A 21193-nucleotide genomic window follows, 5' to 3' on the forward strand; every position below is an offset into this window, starting at 1 on the left:
AGCAACTTGAATGACATCCATGAGTGACTGTTTTGTTTTTTAATTTGCGACCTATTCACTTAAATGGAATGAGTTTGGCTGCAAATTGACCAGGCTTGTCTCCAATGTACCGAATTTTTAGCAAAAAAATAAATAAATAGGATGTAAAATGTGTATAGCCACATGCAATGTAAGGTATCATTGCGTTGTCTGTGAAAAAAAGTCTGGAGGAACACCTATGCCAAAGACGGATAAACAGACGTGACTGTAGCCATACAAGCAGGACATGGATTTTACATCACCACATTTTATCATTGTGGGTATACATAATTTTTTATTAAATTACATTAAAGTAAAAACATTGCATTCTCGTCATAACCTAATTTACTACAGTAATATGTGCCAAACATACCAAATAAAATCTGCTCAGAAAAAACCCCACAACAAAAGAAAACCTCCGAGTCATTCCATTTAAAATTACAGTGGGCTAATCATTTGTCTGAAAACGCATTCAGGTCCATGCTGGGATTTTGTTTCTTTAATGATCCTTTCTTCCACATGCTATGAATTTGGTTGTCTCAGTCTTTTTTCCATTAAGGTTAGTTACGCTTTTGCATTGCATATGTGCTGTAGATCTCTAAAGGGATGTTGCCATTTAGAAAGTAATATGATCTTGCCAAAAAGCCTACTAAAGTTTTTGTATCCTCAAGTGATCTTTTTCCACAATTTAGGAGGCTCCTAAGTACTGATGGAAGTAGAGACCAAACAGGCTAGTAACAATTTGGCACACTGACACCCACCACGTCAAAAAGCCAAAGAGACCACGGAAGAAAATGGAAGAGAAGATGGTTCGGAAAGCACTCAGTGCCCCTATAATCTGCTCAACAGCAATCTGTACATCCTCAGAATCTTCGTCTTCTTCAGAAGTTGTAACTGGTGGTGTAGTAGACGACTCCACTACAGGGGTAAAGCCAACGGTTTCTGGGTACAGACCCCAAGAATAATCACCTGAAAACATACACATAATTATTGCACATAACACGGAATAGAGACTTTTCAATACCCAATTTATGGAATTGGCCAGACACACACTTCAAACTTTATTGGCCTTGGTAGATGATTTAGATCCCAATTCATAAAATAAATTTTGCCAAAACTCTGAAAAGTTGAAAAACTTTGGAACAACTCACAGTTGCACAAAAAAGTAGCAACTTTTAGCATGTACTAGGAGAAATTTACTTTGTGGGGCTGTCAAAGACCAGATATCACTCCACAATCCCCTGATGAATCATTTGAGGCAACACATCATTAGACTCCTTTAGGACCCTTGGCTTCTGTAGGATAGTGGACCTTACAGACGCCATCCAGTACCCGTAAATGAGGGACCCAAAGAGAGTGACCATTGATGCCTGCACATGTTTCTGGTGAGATCACTCCATTCTGACTTTGCAATTTTACAATATGAACCTCTAGGTATAAAGCAACCCTGTTTTTTGTTTTGCAATACACCAAACATATACCAGCCATGTACATTGTATTGGGGTGTAGCATAACAGGGGGTGTGTATATGTTTTTATCACACCCATTGAGCAATTAACATTGGTGTGCTTTTGTACTACATTGTTAGTGTTGACTGGTGTTGCCATCTGTGTCGAATTGGGTCTTTGACCAGAAAATATATATTTTTTTTAGGACGTAATATAGGTTATATTTTTTATATTCCTACAATTTGCTAATTACTATTTTTAGCATTGACTATCAGCTATGCTACAATGAGCGGATGTGGGAAGGGACGGGAATGCAGTTGGAGGTTTGGGTGATGCCTCAGCCCATCTAATTCATGAAGAGCTATGGCGTTCCCTATACAAGAAATCTTACTCCAGTCAGGGACAGGAGTAAGATTTCCTGCGTGGTGTACACTACAAGTCGGATGCTCCTGATTCATTAAGAGGAAAGTGCCTCTTAATGAATCAGGAGAGTCTGACTCCAATGCGCCCCCTCATCAAGGCCAGTGTGAAAGGAGCTGGGCTTGATAAATCATGGCCTATATGTGTAAGTAGACTATTGGGCTGTCCCATGAAAGCCATCATCAAGACAGTGCATGGAAGATGGAAAGATGACTTCAGCCATTGTGTGCATAGTCTAGCTTATAGGTGTAGCTGTGTAGGCCAAAGCGTGTTCCCACTCACAAATTTTTTTCAGGCTACTAAGCAGTACACGGAGTGTAGAAATAAACCAACCTCCCCCTCACCTGGTGAGCAAGGGACCAGCTGATTTCTTATATTGTGCAATTAGATGGCCAATCGGCATGTGCCCATTAGTAATAAAGCACCAACTGACTGATTACTTTGGCTGGGCAATGTCTGCACTGAAAGACACACACGTGATGGGTCTCCCACTAGTAGTATTTACCATTGTAAGACAGTTAGATATGGTTTTATATTGAGGATATTAATTATTTACAATTTTACCTACCCATTGACTTCAGCAAGAAAACACAATGAAGTGTAAAAATGATCGGAGCCAAGTACTGTAGACCCACTACTGTAAGGTAACAAAAAATGCGGGAAATCTGCACAAGAATATAAAAAAAAATGGATCACGTCATTAATTTTTTCAGATGACAGTAGGGGTTCTTCACAACCTTGTTATGACAGAAATAGTGAAGTACAACACAAAATGCACACCTAAATGTCAATCACTCTTTATGGTGATGGAAATTGGCGTTTGTGCACATTGGAACAGATCTGTCCTATGGGCTTCACCTTCTGGTTACATTATGGCTATGCAACATTTAAAGGGAAACTATGAAGAGCATTTACCCCATGATGTAATAGGATAACTTTAGCAGGCTCATTTTAAGTCTTTAATCATGCATTTATTTCACTAAAGTGTTACTGTAGAGTGTGTAAAAACAATGTTTAATCCTGGCGCTTGAATACCTGGACTAGTCTGGGAGCGTCACTCATCCCTGCTTTTCACTGGCATCTCACCCAAAGTGGGCTCATTGACAAACCGGTTAGAGCAGAGAGGAAGAAGAGGGACAACTTCTCCTCACTGTACGCGCTGCTTTGTTACTCCTGTTGCTGAGGGTGCGATACCAGTGACTGTGAGTTACAGCGTTCCCAGACTAGTCCAGGTACACCGGCGCCATGATTAATCATTGTTTTTCCACCCTCCACAGTAACACTTAGGGGCACTTTGCACACTACGACATCGCAGGTGCGATGTCGGTGGGGTCAAATTGAAAGTGACGCACATCCGGCGTCGCACGCGATATCATAGTGTGGAAAGCCTTTTTGATACAATTAACGAGCGCAAAATTGTCGTAATCGTATCATCGGTGTAGCGTTGGTCATTTCCACAATGTGGAAATGACCGATGTTACGATGTTGTTCCTCGTTCCAGCGGCAGCACACATCGCTGTGTGTGAAGCCGCAGGAGCGAGGAACATCTACCTGCGTCCTGCGGCTCACAGCAGCTTTGCGGAAGGAAGGAGGTGGGCTGGATGTTTACGTCCCGCTCATCTCCGCCCCTCCGCTTCTATTGGCCGCCTGCCGTATGACGTCACTATGATGCCACACGACCCGCCCCCTTAATAAGGAGGCGGGTCGTGGGCCAGAGCGACGTCGCAGGGCATGTGAGTGCATGTGAAGCTGGCGTAGCGATAATCTTCGCTACGCCAACTATCACCATGGTATCGCAGCTGCGACGGGGGCGGGGACTATCGCGCTCGGCATTGCAAGCATCGGCTTGCGATGTCATAGTGTGCAAAGTGCCCCTTAGAGACGTAAATACATGATTAAGGCTGCTTTCACACTACGTCTTTTTAACATGCGCCCTGAACGTTTTTTTAACGCAGAAACGGATCCAGTGCAAATGCGTTTTCATTTCAATGCATTTGCAATGGACTCGCGTTAACATGCGTTCACCTGCGTTTGCGTGCGTTATAGTGAGGATCCAGCGACTTGCAGTTTTTTAACATCTTTCAAAAACGCTACTTGTAGCGTTTTTGAGCTGCGTCCAACTTCTGCAAATTGCTGGATCCTGACTAAACAGCACGCAAACGCATGTGAACGCTGGCATACTGATAGACAGGATCCTGCCTGCTCTACTGAACATGCACATAAGCCAGCCCCGTGATCAGTCTATCTCTCTCCTCCCTCTGTCTCTCTCCTCCCTCTGTCTCTCTCCTCCCTCTGTCTCTCTCCTCCCTCTGTCTCTCCCCCTCCCTCTCCCCCACCTGAGAGCTGCGGACACTCGTAACCAAGGTAAACATCGGGTAACCACTTCTCTTAGTTACCCGATGTTTACGTTGGTTACGTGTGCAGGGAGACCGGCTCCTAGCAGCTGCAGACGCTTGTAACCAAAGTAAATATCGGGTATCCAAGCAAGTATGCCCGATGTTTACCTTGGTTACGAGCCTCGCAGCTGTCAGATGCCGGCTCCCAGTCTGGCACGTTTAGTTCCCCTCACTCCCGATCACATGACTCCAATGCCCGCCCCTAAACATCCAGTGCAGGATCCTGCAAAGTAACACATGCGTTTGCATGCGTTTTTTGCTGTAAAAGCAGGATCCGCTTTTGCAGCAAAAAAACGTTCAGGACGCATGTTAAAAAGACGTGTGAAAGCAGCCTAAATATGTTAAAAAGAGCCTGAAAACTTTCTATTGCATCATGGGGGTAAATGCTTCATAAGTTCACTGTAAAAGAATATGTTGTAGATATGGGTGACACGGTGGCTCAGTGGTTAGTACTGTTGCTTTGCAGCACTGGGGTCCTGGGTTGAAATTCCACGAAGGACAACATCTGCACAAGAAGTTTGTATGTTCTCCCCATGTTTGTGTGGGTTTCCTCCGGTTTGCTCCCACACTCCAAAGATATACTGTTAGGAAATTTGGATTGTGAGCCCCAATGGGGACAGTGTTACCAATGTATGTAAAGCGCTGAGGAATTAATAGTGCTATATAAGTATATATTATTATATAAAGACGAACATGTAGTGAAATTCAAGACCCACAATATATCTTGTGTTGGCAAATTATGTCTCGATTACTTAGGTCCAACTACAGCACAATTATCATTCACTTATTACTTACTTTACGCTGAATCTCCAACATGGATATCCGTCCAGCCTCTCTTTTCATTTGCTCAACCCAACAATTAGCTAAGCTCAGATATGCTTGCAAATGGAAGCGGATCAAAGACAGGCGGAGGAGACATAAAATAACGATGACCCAAAGGCGGAAAGTGTTGTATGTGGAATCTGACATACTGGAAAGATAAAGAGATTACCTAGTTACAACATGGCCCACTTTACATCCTAACATCCTCATCTTAAGGCCCAGTCACACACAACGACTTACCAGCGATCCCGAAAACGATGCGACCTGATAGGGATCGCAGGTAAGTCGCTGAGAGGTCGCAGGTGAGATGTCACACAGTCAGATCTTACCAGCGATGCAGGAACAATACAGGTTGCAGTAGCGACCTGTATAACGATCTCAGCAGTCACTGTGACCCTGTCACACAGTGTCAAACACAGCGATGTGTCCTGCCCAGCAAGACATCACCTTTGAAGAAAATGGCCTGGACCATTCTGCAACGACTAGAGATCTCACAGCAGGGGCCTGATCGCTGGTAGGTGTCACACATAACAAGATCGCTAACGGGATCGCTACTGCATCACGGAAACAGTGACTCAGCAGCGACCTCGCTAGTGATCTCGTTATGTGTGACGGTACCTTTAGGTCTAGTTTACAAAGGATCTGTTGACATATTTTAGAATATGAAATGGAAAAAGAAAAACTTGTATAAACTGACCAAAAGAAAAGAAAAATCACCAAAAGTTATAGATTGTTTAAATTAGATTTTATGTTAAAACATATCAGTCTTTTCTGATTATCCCTTTAAAGGGGTTGTCCACTAGTCAGACCACCTCTTCTCCATCCCAGTTTCCCTCTCATACTAACCTGATGACTTTCCAGCGGTGTCAGCACTGTTTCTCCCGGGGACATTTTTATGTCATACGATCTCTGCAGCTAATTAGCAGCCATTTCACTCTCCCAGTCTTCGGACATATCTTATACATCCAGAGGAAGTGAGTGAGCAGCAGCTCTCGGTTCCTCCGGATGTTTATGATTTGTCTGAAGGCGGCGAGAAAAAGAAATTACAATTTCCCCAAAAATGTAAGAATTAACATAGCAATAAAGGGCAACAGTATTTACCTGCCCAAGTCACAATCACTCATAGAATAAATTTTATTACAACTTCAAACAGTTCAACGTTTCGGTCGCTGCTTGGACCTTCTTCAAGAACCAGCTGTGAAGCCATATAAGAACTACTCGTGAGTAAATAGAAAGGGACAGAAACCGGTCTTATGATAATGGAGAGAACGAGAGAAGTTCAAGTGTGAATAAGAAACCAGGTAGGAAGTGGACCTGTTATAAGAATGGTTTTCAATAGAAATTCACCTATAGCAAACCGTGTGTGAATCATTAACCAGCAATGATGAGGATTGCTCCAGAAAGGGCAGAAAAGAATTATGCGGTATCCACCGCTTGTAATAAAGGTAAGGTAATCTGTCTGACGTCACCAAAGGGGCAAGAGGAAAACATGCAGTATCCACCGCTTGTTGAGGGTATGGTGACTAGGGTTGCCATTACCAGAAAGAGAAAAAGAAACACATGGTATACAATATCAATATTATGAAAAAATATTCATCTATAACATTTTTTCAAAGAGGAGCTCAAACGTCCCAAGTAATAATAAATAATCTTTATTTAATATATTAAAATCTAAACACACAATAAAAGAGATGTATACAGCAAAAGACACGAAATAGCAGCATAATAATATTGCACATAAATTCCACAATGGGTTAAAGTGACATGTACTGTGCAAATATCTGCAAAACCACCTCCTTCCCAATTTAGTATAGTCAAATTTTATACTGTGCATATAATAAATTGCATAATGCCCATTACAGCACTAAATAGAAATAAAGGCAGATAATGCTGAAAAATTGCGAGTTATAAAAACTGTTCAGTCACTAATCCTCCTGTGCCCATTATCCCAGCTGTGAGTGAAAGGTGGATCGGTAACTGGGTTACGTCCTGCTATAGCGCTAAACCACGCCTACATGCGGGACTACGTATACAATGTAACTTAAGTATAGATCCACCGGCCACTGCTGACAACTCCCACCGGTGGGAGAAAAGGTATTGCCAACCAGGTGCCGTGTGGATCGAGTGCCCAACCCAATCCTCCAACCACTCACTGAATGTTACCTGAGTAAATCAAAATGAAATGCTGCTATCCGCTTACCCCGACGTACGTTTCGCCAGATCGCTTCAACGGGAGGCAAGGTATACACCGCTAGTGGAGGCCTTGTAAACTAAGTTGCTTGTCCCAATGGATTGCACCTATATAGTGCTGGACAGCTCTCCTAATCTAATAGTATGGGCGTCACTAATAGGATGTAAGCCAGGTATTGTGTGTGTGTGTGTGTGTGTGTGTGTGTGTGTGTGTGTGTGTGTGTGTGTGTGTGTGTGTGTGTACAGCACCCTATACAAGCCTTTTTTGTGTGCAATTTTAATAAATGAATTGGTGGGTTGTGGTGGTCTCATGATTTTCCACCTGTGTTGCCTTCATCTTATCCTGTGAGTGCATTAGTGTCTGTGACCTGGGCAGGTGAAGGGAATTTTGTTACTTACCGTAAATTCCTTTTCTTCTAGCTCTTATTGGGAGACCCAGACGATTGGGGTATAGCTACTGCCCTCCGGAGGCCACACAAAGCACTACACTAAAAAGTGCAAGGCCCCTCCCCTTCTGGCTATACCCCCCCGTGGTATCACGGGTTCTCCAGTTTTAGTGCCAAAGCAAGAAGGAGGAAGCCAATAACTGGTTTAAACAAATTAACTCCGAATAACGTCGGAGAACTGAAAAACCGTTCAACATGAACAACATGTGTACCCGCAAACAACAAAAAAATCCCGAAGGACAACAGGGCGGGTGCTGGGTCTCCCAATAAGAGCTAGAAGAAAAGGAATTTACGGTAAGTAACAAAATTCCCTTCTTCTTCAGCGCTCTATTGGGAGACCCAGACGATTGGGACGTCCAAAAGCTGTCCCTGGGTGGGTAAAGAGATACCTCATGTTAGAGCTGCAAAACAGCCCTCCCCTACGGGGATGTCACTGCCGCCTGCAGGACTCTTCTACCTAAGCTGGCATCCGCCGAAGCATAGGTATGCACCTGATAATGTTTGGTGAAAGTGTGCAGACTCGACCAGGTAGCTGCCTGGCACACCTGTTGAGCCGAAGCCTGGTGTCGCAAAGCCCAGGACGCACCCACAGCTCTGGTTGAGTGGGCTTTCAGCCCTGAAGGAACCGGAAGCCCAGCAGAACGGTAGGCTTCCAGAATTGGTTCTTTGATCCATCGAGCCAGGGTGGCTTTAGAAGCCTGCGACCCCTTGCGCTGGCCAGCGACAAGGACAAAAAGTGCATCTGAACGGCGGATAGGCGCCGTGCGAGAAATATAGATTCTGAGTGCTCTCACCAGATCTAGCAAACGTAAGTCTTTCTCATACCGGTGAACCGGCTGAGGACAAAAGGAAGGCAAGGATATATCCTGATTAAGATGAAACGAGGATACGACCTTAGGGAGAAACTCCGGAATGGGGCGCAGCACTACCTTGTCCTGGTGGAACACCAGGAAGGGAGCCTTGGATGACAGAGCTGCCAGCTCAGACACTCGCCGAAGCGATGTGATCGCAACAAGAAACGCCACTTTCTGTGACAGGCGAGAAAAGGAAACGACCTTTAGAGGCTCGAAGGGCGGCTTTTGCAGAGCAACTAGTACTCTGTTCAGATCCCATGGATCTAACGGCCGCTTGTACGGGGGCACAATATGACAGACCCCCTGTAGGAACGTGCGCACCTTAGGAAGACGTGCTAGACGCTTCTGAAAAAACACAGATAGTGCCGAGACTTGCCCTTTAAGGGAGCTGAGCGACAAGCCCTTTTCCAACCCCGATTGCAGGAAGGAAAGAAAGGTGGGCAATGCAAATGGCCAAGGGGAAACTCTCTGTGCAGAGCACCAGGATAAGAAAATCTTCCACGTTCTGTGGTAGATCTTAGCAGACGTTGACTTCCTAGCTTGTCTCATTGTGGCTACGACTCCTTGAGATAATCCTGCGGACGCTAGGATCCAGGACTCAATGGCCACACAGTCAGGTTCAGGGCCGCAGAATTCTGATGGAAAAACGGCCCTTGGGACAGTAAGTCTGGTCGGTCTGGCAGTGACCACGGTCGACCGACCGTGAGATGCCACAGATCCGGATACCACGATCTCCTCGGCCAGTCTGGGGCGACGAGTATGACGCGGCTGCAATCGGATCTGATCTTGCGTAACACTCTGGGCAAGAGTGCCAGAGGTGGGAAGACGTATGGGAGCCGGAACTGCGACCAATCTTGAACTAATGCGTCTGCCGCCAGAGCTCTTTGATCGCGCGACCTCGCCATGAATGCCGGGACCTTGTTGTTGTGCCGGGACGCCATTAGGTCGACGTCCGGCACTCCCCATCGGCGACAGATTTCCTGAAACACGTCCGGGTGAAGGGACCACTCCCCTGCGTCCATGCCCTGGCGACTGAGGAAGTCTGCTTCCCAATTTTCTACGCCTGGGATGTGAACCGCGGATATGGTGGATGCTGTGTCCTCCACCCACATTAGAATGCGCCGGACTTCTTGGAATGCTTGCCGACTGCGCGTCCCTCCTTGGTGGTTGATGTATGCCACCGCTGTGGAGTTGTCCGACTGGATTCGGATCTGCTTTCCTTCCAGCCACTGTTGGAAGGCCAGTAGGGCAAGATACACTGCCCTGATTTCCAGAACATTGATCTGAAGGGTGGACTCCTGCGGAGTCCACGTCCCCTGGGCCCTGTGGTGGAGAAACACTGCTCCCCACCCTGACAGACTCGCATCTGTCGTGACCACTGCCCAGGATGGGGGCAGGAAGGATCTTCCCTGAGACAATGAGGTGGGAAGGAGCCACCATTGTAGAGAGTCCTTGGCCGTCTGGGAAAGAGAGACTTTCCTGTCCAGGGACGTTGACTTCCCGTCCCATTGGCGGAGAATGTCCCATTGAAGTGGGCGCAGATGAAACTGCGCAAAGGGAACTGCTTCCATGGCTGCCACCATCTTCCCGAGGAAGTGCATGAGGCGCCGTAAGGGGTGCGACTGGCCTTGAAGGAGGGATTGCACCCCTGTCTGTAGGGACCGCTGCTTGTTCAGCGGAAGCTTCACTCTCGCTGCTCGAGTATGAAACTCCATGCCAAGATACGTTAGCGACTGTGACGGTGACAGATTCGACTTTGGAAAGTTGATGATCCATCCGAACGTCTGTAGAGTCTCCAGCGTAGCATGTAGACTGAGTTGGCATGCCTCTTGAGAGGGTGCCTTGACAAGTAGATCGTCTAGGTAAGGGATCACCGAGTGTCCCTGAGAGTGCAAGACTGCTACCACCGCCGCCATGACCTTGGTGAAGACCCGGGGGGCTGTCGCCAGACCGAATGGCAGAGCTACGAACTGAAGATGGTCGTTTCCTATCACAAAACGTAGAAAACGTTGATGTTCTGTAGCAATTGGCACGTGGAGATAAGCATCTTTGATGTCTATTGAGGCAAGGAAGTCTCCTTGAGACATTGAGGCAACGACAGAGCGGAGGGTTTCCATCCGGAACCGTCTGGCGTGCACATGTTTGTTGAGCAGCTTTAGATCCAGAACAGGACGGAACGAGCCGTCCTTTTTTGGAACCACAAAGAGATTGGAGTAAAACCCTCGCCCTTGTTCCTGAGGCGGTACAGGAACCACTACTCCTTCCGCTCTTAGGGAGTCCACCGCCTGCAGCAGGGCATCTGCTCGGTCTGGATGTGGGGAGGTTCTGAAGAACCGAGCTGGAGGACGAGAACTGAACTCGATTCTGTACCCGCGAGACAAAATGTTTGTCACCCACCGGTCTTTGACCTGTGACATCCAAATGTCGGAAAAGCGGGAGAGCCTGCCCCCGACCGGAGATGCGGAGGGGGGGGGCTGGAAGTCATGAGGTAGCCGCTTTGGAAGCGGTTCCTCCATTTGCTTTCTTGGGGCGTGCGTGAGCCCGCCAGGAATCTGAGACTCTTTGCGTCCTCTGAGTCCCTTTGGACGAGGAGAATTGTGTCTTGCCCGAACCTCGAAAGGACTGAAACCTCTGCTGCCATTTTTTCTGCTGAGGTTTGCTTGATCTGGGCTGGGGTAAGGAAGAGTCTTTACCCTTGGACTGTTTAATGATGTCAGCCAATGGCTCGCCAAACAGTCTATCTCTAGATAAAGGCAAGCTGGTTAAACATTTATTGGAACCAGCATCTGCTTTCCAGTCCTTTAACCACAAGGCTCTGCGCAAAACTACCGAATTGGCGGACGCCATTGAGGTGCGGCTGGTAGATTCTAGGACCGCATTGATAGCGTAAGACGCAAACGCAGACATCTGCGAGGTAAGGGACGCCACTTGCGGCACCGCTGGATGTATGATAGCATCCACTTTTGCTAAACCAGCTGAAATAGCTTGGAGTGCCCATACGGCTGCGAATGCTGGAGCAAACGACGCGCCGATAGCTTCATAGACAGATTTTAACCAAAGGTCCATCTGTCTGTCATTGGCATCCTTAAGTGAAGCGCCATCCTCCACTGCAACTATGGATCTAGCTGCAAGTTTGGAAATCGGGGGGTCTACTTTTGGACACTGGGTCCAGCGCTTGACCACATCAGGGGGGAAAGGAAAACGTGTATCCTTAGAACGTTTAGAGAAACGCCTTTCTGGATGAGCGTCGTGTTTCTGGATTGACTCTCTGAAGTCAGAGTGATCCAAGAAAGCACTCAATTTACGCTTGGGATAGAGGAAACGAAACTTCTCCTGCTCTGCAGCTGCCTCCTCTGCAGAAGGAGCTGGGGGAGAAATATCCAACAGTCTATTGATGGCTGAGATAAGCTCGTTTACCATGGCGTCCCCATCCGGGGTATCCAGATTGAGAGGGGTTCCAGGATAAGACTCCTGATCACTCTCTTCAGACGCATCACAGGGCGACTGATTGCGCTGAGACCCTGAGCAGTGTGATGACGTTGAGGGTCTTTCCCAGCGAGCTCGCTTAGGGTGGCTGGGGCTATCATCTGAGTCATAATACTCAGCCTGGGAAGCCGGGGACCCCCTTGCAGTCTGGATTAATTCCAACTGAGAGGGATTAGAGGACAGAGACCTCGCCGTGTCCATAGACTGAGCCCCAGTCATGGATTGCAAAGTTTCAAGGATTTTTGCCATAGTCACAGACATTCCATCAGCAAAAACTGCAAAGTCTGTCCCTGACACCGGGGCAGGACTTACAAGCGTCTCAGCCTGGGTCACTACCCCTCCGGACTCCGGCTGGCGAAGCAGCACCGGATCTGAGCATTGCACACAATGGGGGTCTTTGGAACCTGCTGGTAGAGCAGCCCCACATGCAGCACACGCAGTGTACACAGCCCTAGCCTTGGCAGCCTTGCGTTTTGTGGATGACATGTTGCTGCCTCCTCAGAGCGATCTGGGGTATCCAGCCAGGAAGCGACCTCACAGTGCAAGAAATAAATAAATATATATATCTGGTGACACAGTACACCAATGCACACTGAGGCACTAGAGGGGCCAGCTGAAATGCCGCTTACCGCCCGCTTAAGAGCGGGTGTGTGGTCTCCAAAAGCCCCCTAGTCCAGGTCTCCCAGAGCCTTGTGTCCTTCCTCTAGCCAGACTGCATGTAATGGCTGCCGGCGTCCTGGGAGAGGAGGGGGGGGCGGGCCCTGGGCGTTCCTGACTAAGAGCGGGAAGCCTGCTTCCCTCTGTGCCTAGTGAGAGGGCTGGAGCATGTAAATCAGGCTCCAGCCCTCGTCGCTGCTGCGAAACAGCGTCTCTCCCCTACCCTGATTGACAGGGTGGGGGCGGGAACGAAGCGGAGCTAGGCCGCAAAAGCCGGGGACTGGATTTATAAACGCCGCCGCCGTAAAAGCGCGGTCGGCGTGTCCCCGGCGCACTACAAGTCACAGCAGCGCCGCCGGTCCAGTGGGGGTCGGCGCTGCGTTCCCACAACACAAAAGTCCCCCAGTAAACTGCAGGAACACCAACTCAATCGTTACGGTCCCCGGCGCACTACAACACCCAGCCAGCCCGGAGTGTGTCTGTGCCTGCCGGGGACACAGAGTACCTGTATGATGCAGGGCCTTGTCCCTGATTGTACTCCTGCTCCGTATCCATCAGGTGCTATGGGTCTGTGGATGGAGCCCGGCGTCAGAGCTTAGAAGCCGGCAGGATCCCACTTCCACAGAGCCCTACAAGGGGATGTGGAAGGAAAACAGCATGTGGGGCTCCAGCCCCTGTACCAGCAATAGGTACCTCAACCTTACAACACCATCCACGGGTGAGAAGGGAGCATGCTGGGGGCCCTATATGGGCCCTCTTTTCTTCCATCCGAAATAGTCAGCAGCTACTGCTGACTAAAATCTGTGGAGCCATGCGTGGATGTCTGACCTCCTTCGCACAAAGCTTGAAAACTGGAGAACCCGTGATACCACGGGGGGGTATAGCCAGAAGGGGAGGGGCCTTGCACTTTTTAGTGTAGTGCTTTGTGTGGCCTCCGGAGGGCAGTAGCTATACCCCAATCGTCTGGGTCTCCCAATAGAGCGCTGAAGAAAAATACTTTTGCACATTTTTTGTGGTATTATTTTATAAGGGGCAAACATAAGGATTGAGAAGGGGTTGTTGGCCTAGTGAACAGCCCCTTTAAGGACATCAGAAATCAAACGGATCTACATCTACTTGGACTAGAGATAGATTTGTAGAATACTTTATTTTCACTTACAGCTGCACAGTCTCTTTACCCATTGGAGCATGTAAAAGAAAGTCTCTGGTGATTGGGCGGATCCACATTAACACCACAATGACAGGAGGCAGAAAGCTGGCATGGAGTAGAAGCCTGCAAAAAGAGGTCATAAAGAGATCATTAACAGTGACAAGACACATTCTCTACTATGGGAAGATGGGCACTCTCCAATCGTCACTAGCCCAATACATTACCTGCCTGTGTAAACAGAATAATACATTGCAGTTTTTGTTTTCCTTGTAATCCGGTTACTTCCAATACATAAGTCAATAATAGCACAAGTCTACAATTTTTTTCCTTGATATTAAAGTAAATTATAGGTATTTAGTACAGTTATTTAACCCTGGATCATTTACTCTTTTTTAGTCATTTAATTTGAACCAATCACCAGGATTTTCGCATATAACCTAAAGCCAGTGCTATACTGGCACTATCAGGCTGATTCTATACATACCTTTAGTGGTCAGCTCGGATGTTTAGGCTTTCAAATCCAAGAAAGTAAAGTTTATAAAATCATCAGCTTCTTGAGTGACAGCAGCTGAGGACCAGATAATATCTGAGGGGTTTTCATAGTTATCCCCTCCTCCTGTTAGAATTAGCCTAAGTATTATACAATCGGTTAACTTTTCACTTGCAGGACCTGTGCTGAGGTCATAACCATGTGACCAGAAGGGGCGGGGCCTCAGCCAACAGAAAAATGTTGCTTCCTGGTATCAGCTTTGTTGGCTGAGGCCCTGCCCCTTCTGGTCACATGGGTATGACCTCAGCACAGGTCCTGCAAGTCAAAAGTTAACCGATTGTATAATATGTATGCTAATTCTAACAAGGGGAGGGGATAACTATGAATACCCCCCAGATATTATCTGATCCTCAGCTGCTGTCACTCAAGAAAGTGCTGATTTTCTAAACTTCACATTCCTGGATTTCAAAGCCTATACAGATTAGCTGACCGCTACAGGTATGTATAGAATCAGCCTTATAGTGCCAGTATAGCACTGGCTTTAGCTTATATACAAAAATCCTGGTGATTGGTTCCCTTTAAGCTATAGCTGACAATATAATATACTTACTGGAGCATGGGCCGGTCTGCTGCCATCTTAAGGGCATCCAGGTGAGTCTGAGCCAAACGCAGGCCAGGAAACGTAAGACAAGCACCAAGGAATGAGCATAGGGCAACCAATGCAATTTTGAAACCCAGTTTAATAAAGGGAACCCTGAAAAACAGCACGTATGGACTTAAAACAGCAACAATAATTATTATTTTTTTATCAATTTACTAAAAGGTAAAGTATTAAAGTGAGTGAAAAATAGAAAAATCTAAAATCATTATTTGGTGTGACCACCCTTTGCCCTCAAAAAGCATCAATTCTTCTACAGTAGGTAAACCTGTCACAGTTTCTGAAAGAGCTCACCAGGGAGATTTTTCCAAACATCTTCAAGAACTAACCACATATCTTCTGTAGATGTAGGCTTGTGCAAATCCTTCTGTCTCTTTGGGTTATCCCAGACAGAGTCAAGGATGTTGAGGGCTCTGTACGGGCCATGCAGGACTCCTTACATTAACACTTATATTTTTCAAAGCATTCTTACCTGGTTTCCCTGAAAATAATACCTACCCCAAAAATAAGCCCTAGTAGGATTTTTGGGCCTTTTTTGATTATGCTTAATAGCTTATTGTTGCAAAACATACTAATGGCATTGGTTACAGAAGAATTTCTAAACTACTGAAGGTTCCAGTGAGCAGTGTTAGAACCATAAACTGGAAGAGTTAAAAACAACATTTCACCATACACTGGCCACAACCAGGTGCTCCCCACAAGATTTCAGACAGAAGAGTGAAAATAATTATCACAAGAGTTGTCCAAGAGTCAAGAACTACCTGTGGAAAGCTACAGAAAGACCTGCAATCAGTGGGTACAATTGTTTCAAAGAACACCATAAGTAATACACTCAATCTCCATGACCTGTAGACGCTCACCACGCAAGACCCCACTGCTGAACAAAAAACATGTTCAATCGCATTTAAAGTTTGCTCAGTAACGTTTAGACCAACCCGCTCCATGCAACAACTACTGACTTGTGCCGTATATGTTTGGTGGAGTTCAGTAAGGTGTTAAAGAAGGGAATTTTGTTTACTTACCGTAAATTCCTTTTCTTCTAGCTCCAATTGGGAGACCCAGACAATTGGGTGTATAGCTACTGCCTCCGGAGGCCACACAAAGTATTACACTAAAAAGTGTAAGGCCCCTCCCCTTCTGGCTATACACCCCCCCGTGGGATCACGGGCTCCTCAGTTTTAGTGCAAAAGCAAGAAGGAGGAAAGCCAATAACTGTTTTAAAGACAAATTCAATCCGAGGAACAACATCGGAGAACTGAACTCTTCAACATGAACAACATGTGCACCCGAAAAAACAAAATCCCTAAGAAAACAGGGCGGGTGCTGGGTCTCCCAATTGGAGCTAGAAGAAAAGGAATTTACGGTAAGTAAACAAAATTCCCTTCTTCTTTGTCGCTCCTAATTGGGAGACCCAGACAATTGGGACGTCCAAAAGCAGTCCCTGGGTGGGTAAAAGAATACCTCGTGATAGGGCCGTCAAACAGCCCTTTCCTACAGGTGGGCCACCGCCGCCTGAAGGACTTGTCTACCTAGGCTGGCATCCGCCGAAGCGTAGGTATGCACCTGATAATGCTTGGTAAAAGTGTGCAGACTCGACCAGGTAGCCGCCTGGCACACCTGCTGAGCCGTAGCCTGGTGCCGTAATGCCCAGGACGCACCCACGGCTCTGGTAGAATGGGCCTTCAGTCCTGATGGAATCGGAAGCCCAGAAGAACGGTAGGTGTGAAGAATTGGTTCCTTGATCCACCGCGCCAGGGTGGATTTGGAAGCTTGCGACCCCTTACGCTGACCAGCGACAAGGATAAAGAGTGCATCCGAGCGGCGCAGGGGCGCCGTGCGGGAAATGTAGATCCTGAGTGCTCTCACCAGATCCAATAAATGCAAACCTTTTTCAAATTGCTGAACTGGATGCGGACACAAAGACGGTAAAGTGATATCCTGGTTGAGATGAAAGGAGGATACCACCTTAGGAAGAAATTCTGGAATTGGACGCAGAACTACCTTGTCCTGGTGAAATACTTGGAAGGGAGATCTGCATGATAACGCCGCCAGCTCGGACACTCTCCGAAGAGACGTGACCGCCACTAGAAAGGCCACTTTCTGTGAAAGACGAGAAAGGGAAACATCCTTCAAAGGCTCGAAAGGCGGCTTCTGGAGAGCAATTAGGACCTTGTTCAGATCCCAGGGCTCCAACGGCCGCTTGTAAGGGGGGACGATATGACAAACCCCTTGCAGGAACGTGCGTACCTGAGGAAGTCGCGCTAGGCGCTTCTGAAAAAATACGGATAGCGCGGAGACTTGACCTTTAAGGGAGCCGAGCGACAAACCTCTTTCCAACCCAGACTGCAGGAAGGAAAGAAAAATAGGCAATGCAAATGGCCAGGGAGAAACTCCCTGAGCAGAGCACCAAGATAAGAATATCTTCCACGTCCTGTGGTAGATCTTGGCGGAGGATGGTTTCCTAGCCTGTCTCATGGTGGCAACCACTTCATGAGATAAACCTGAGGCCGCTAGGATCCAGGACTCAATGGCCACACAGTCAGGTTCAGGGCCGCAGAATTCAGATGGAAAAACGGCCCTTGAGACAGCAAGTCTGGACGGTCTGGCAGAGCCCACGGTTGGCCTACCGTGAGGTGCCACAGATCCGGGTACCACGACCTCCTTGTCCAGTCTGGAGCGACGAGGATGGCGCGGCGGCAGTCGGCCCTGATCTTGCGCAGCACCCTGGGCAACAACGCCAGAGGTGGGAACACATAAGGTACCCTGAACTGCGACCAATCCTGAACTAGGGCGTCTGCCGCCAGAGCTCGGTAATCGTGGGATCGCGCCATGAAAACCGGGACCTTGTTGTTGTGCCGTGACGCCATCAGGTCGACGTCCGGCATCCCCCAGCGGCGACAGATCTCCTGAAACACGTCCGGGTGAAGGGACCATTCCCCTGCGTCCATGCCCTGGCGACTGAGAAAGTCTGCTTCCCAGTTTTCCACGCCTGGTATGTGAACTGCGGATATGGTGGATGCCGTGTCTTCCACCCACGTCAGAATCCGCTGGACTTCCTGGAAGGCCTGCCGACTGCGTGTTCCCCCTTGGTGGTTGATGTATGCCACCGCTGTGGAGTTGTCCGACTGAATTCGGATCTGCTTGCCTGCTAGCCACTGCTGGAAGGCTTGTAGGGCAAGATAGACTGCTCTGATTTCCAGAACATTGATTTGAAGGGTGGACTCTTTCCGAGTCCACGTACCGTGAGCCCTGTGGTGGAGAAACACTGCTTCCCACCCTGACAGGCTCGCGTCTGTCGTGACCACCGCCCAGGATGGGGGTAGGAACGACTTTCCTTTCGACAATGAGGTGGGAAGAAGCCACCACCGGAGAGAGTCCTTGGCTGTCTGAGAGAGGGAGACATCCCTGTCGAGGGATGTCGACTTCCCGTCCCATTGGCGGAGAATGTCCCATTGAAGTGGACGCAGATGAAACTGCGCGAAAGGAACCGCTTCCATTGCTGCTACCATCTTCCCTAGGAAGTGCATGAGGCGCCTCAAGGGGTGCGACTGGCCCTGAAGGAGAGATTGCACCCCTGTCTGTAGTGAACACTGTTTGTCCAGTGGAAGTTTCACTATCGCTGAGAGAGTATGAAACTCCATGCCAAGATATGTTAGTGATTGGGTCGGGGTTAGATTTGACTTTGAAAAGTTGATAATCCACCCGAAACCCTGGAGAGTCTTCAGTGCCACGTTCAGGCTGTGCTGGCATGCCTCTTGAGAGGGTGCCTTGACAAGTAGATCGTCCAAATACGGAATCACAGAGTGACCTTGCGAGTGCAGGACTGCCACTACTGCTGCCATAACCTTGGTAAAGACCCGAGGGGCTGTCGCCAGCCCGAAAGGTAGAGCTACGAACTGCAGGTGTTCGCTTCCTATAACGAAGCGTAGAAAACGCTGATGCTCCGGCGCAATCGGCACGTGGAGATAAGCATCCTTGATGTCTATTGATGCTAGGAAATCTCCTTGAGACATTGAGGCGATGACGGAGCGGAGGGATTCCATCCGGAACCGCCTGGTTTTCACGTGTTTGTTGAGCAGCTTTAGATCCAGGACGGGACGGAACGACCCGTCCTTCTTTGGCACCACAAACAAATTGGAGTAAAAACCGCGACCTCGTTCCTGAAGAGGAACGGGAGTCACCACTCCTTCCGCCTTTAGGGCGGACACCGCTTGCAGAAGAGCATCTGCTCGGTCGGGAGGTGGAGAAGTTCTGAAGAAGCGAGTTGGAGGACGAGAACTGAACTCTATCCTGTACCCGTGAGACAGAATGTCTCTCACCCAACGGTCTTTGACCTGTGACAGCCAAATGTCGCCAAAGCGGGAGAGCCTGCCACCGACCGAGGATGCGGAGAGAGGAGGCTGAAAGTCATGAGGAAGCCGTCTTGGTAACGGTTCTTCCGGCTGTCTTTTTTGGTCGTGATTGAGTCCGCCAAGAATCTGAGCCCCTCTGATCCTTTTGAGTCCTTTTGGACGAGGAGAATTGGGACCTGCCTGAGCCTCGAAAGGACCGAAAACCAGACTGTCCCCTCCTCTGTTGGGGTTTGTTTTGTCTGGGTTGAGGTAAGGATGAATCCTTACCCTTGGAGTGTTTAATGATTTCATCCAAACGCTCACCAAACAGTCGGTCACGAGAAAAAGGCAAACTGGTTAAGCACTTCTTGGAAGCAGAATCTGCCTTCCATTCTCTCAACCACAAGGCTCTACGTAAAACCACGGAGTTGGCAGACGCCACTGCCGTACGGCTCGTAGAGTCTAGGACAGCATTAATCGCGTAAGACGCGAATGCAGACATTTGAGAGGTCAAGGGCGCCACCTGCGGAGCAGATGTACGTGTGACCGTGTCGACCTGTGTAAGCCCAGCTGAAATAGCTTGGAGTGCCCATACGGCTGCGAATGCTGGCGCCAACGACGCTCCAATAGCTTCATAGATGGATTTCAACCAGAGCTCCATCTGTCTGTCAGTGGCATCTTTAAGTGCCGCCCCATCTTCCACTGCAACTAAGGATCTAGCTGCAAGCCTGGAGATTGGAGGGTCCACCTTGGGACACTGGGTCCAGCCCTTGACCACGTCAGGGGGAAAAGGATATCGTGTATCTTTAAGCCGTTTGGAGAAACGCTTATCTGGATAAGCGTGGTGTTTCTGGATAGCGTCTCTAAAGTCAGAGTGGTCCAGAAAAGTGCTCAATTTACGCTTGGGATACCTGAAATGGAATTTCTCCTGCTGTGAAGCTGACTCCTCCGCAGGAGGAGCTGGTGGAGAAATATCTAACATTCTATTGATGGACGCTATAAGATCATTCACTATGGCGTCACCATCAGGTGTATCCAGATTGAGAACGGTCCCAGGATCAGAATCCTGATCAGCCACATCCGCCTCATCACACAGAGAGTCGTCCAGCTGGGACCCTGACCAGTGTGATGAAGTTGAGGGCCGCTCATAGCGAGCCCGCTTAGGCCGTCTGGGACTGTCGTCCGAGTCAGAGTCGTCACCCTGGGGTGCATGCGACACCTCCTGAGCTCGGGAGTGTTCCAGCTGAGGGGGACCAGGGAGCAATGATTCAACAGTGCCCATGGTCTGAGTTACTGGTCTAGACTGCAATGTTTCAAGAATTTTAGACATAGTCATAGACAATCTGTCAGCAAAAACTGCAAACTCCGTCCCTGTCACCTGGACAGCATTCACAGGTGGTTCTCCCTGGGTCACCTCTAGCAGCGGCCCCGGCTGAGCAAGTGCCACAGGGGCCGAGCACTGCACACAATGGGGGTCAGTGGAACCTGCCGGTAGAGCAGCCCCACATGCGGTACAAGCAGCATATAAAGTCTGTGCCTTGGCACGTTTGCTTTTTGCGGACGACATGCTGTTGTCTGCCTTGAGTAACCTAGGAGGGTATATAGCAGAGAGTCACCAGCGACCGTACAGTGTAATGTATAGCATGCAAGCACAAAAATACAAAGTACACTTCGGCACAAGTGGGGGTGAGCCCTTGAAGGCTGCTTACCGCCCGCTGAAAAGCGGGTGTGAGGTCGCAGAATCCCGTGTCTGGGTCTCCCAGTCTCCCCTCTCCAGCTCAGCGTGCAGACAGGAATGGCTGCCGGCGTCCTGTGAGGAGGGGCGGA

At 48.4% G+C, this 21193-nt stretch overlaps 1 protein-coding gene across 3 annotated transcripts in view; it reads right to left on the minus strand.

Moving 5' to 3' along the window:
• Positions 1-285: 285 nt before the first annotated feature.
• Positions 286-21193, minus strand: part of TMEM161A (transmembrane protein 161A) — a 42159-nt gene continuing 21251 nt past the window's right edge. For all 3 annotated transcript variants that reach the window (XM_075338404.1, XM_075338388.1, XM_075338396.1), the window contains 5 exons: positions 14988-15131; positions 13897-14010; positions 5078-5252; positions 2455-2551; positions 286-987 (listed from right to left, as the gene is read on the minus strand). In XM_075338404.1, coding sequence (XP_075194519.1) covers positions 707-987; positions 2455-2551; positions 5078-5252; positions 13897-14010; positions 14988-15131 — 811 coding nt within the window. In that variant the 3' untranslated portion in view covers positions 286-706. The remainder of the gene's footprint in view (positions 988-2454; positions 2552-5077; positions 5253-13896; positions 14011-14987; positions 15132-21193) is intronic.

Source organism: Anomaloglossus baeobatrachus, chromosome 1 (assembly GCF_048569485.1).
Source record: "Anomaloglossus baeobatrachus isolate aAnoBae1 chromosome 1, aAnoBae1.hap1, whole genome shotgun sequence".
NCBI classification, from domain to species: domain Eukaryota; kingdom Metazoa; phylum Chordata; class Amphibia; order Anura; family Aromobatidae; genus Anomaloglossus; species Anomaloglossus baeobatrachus.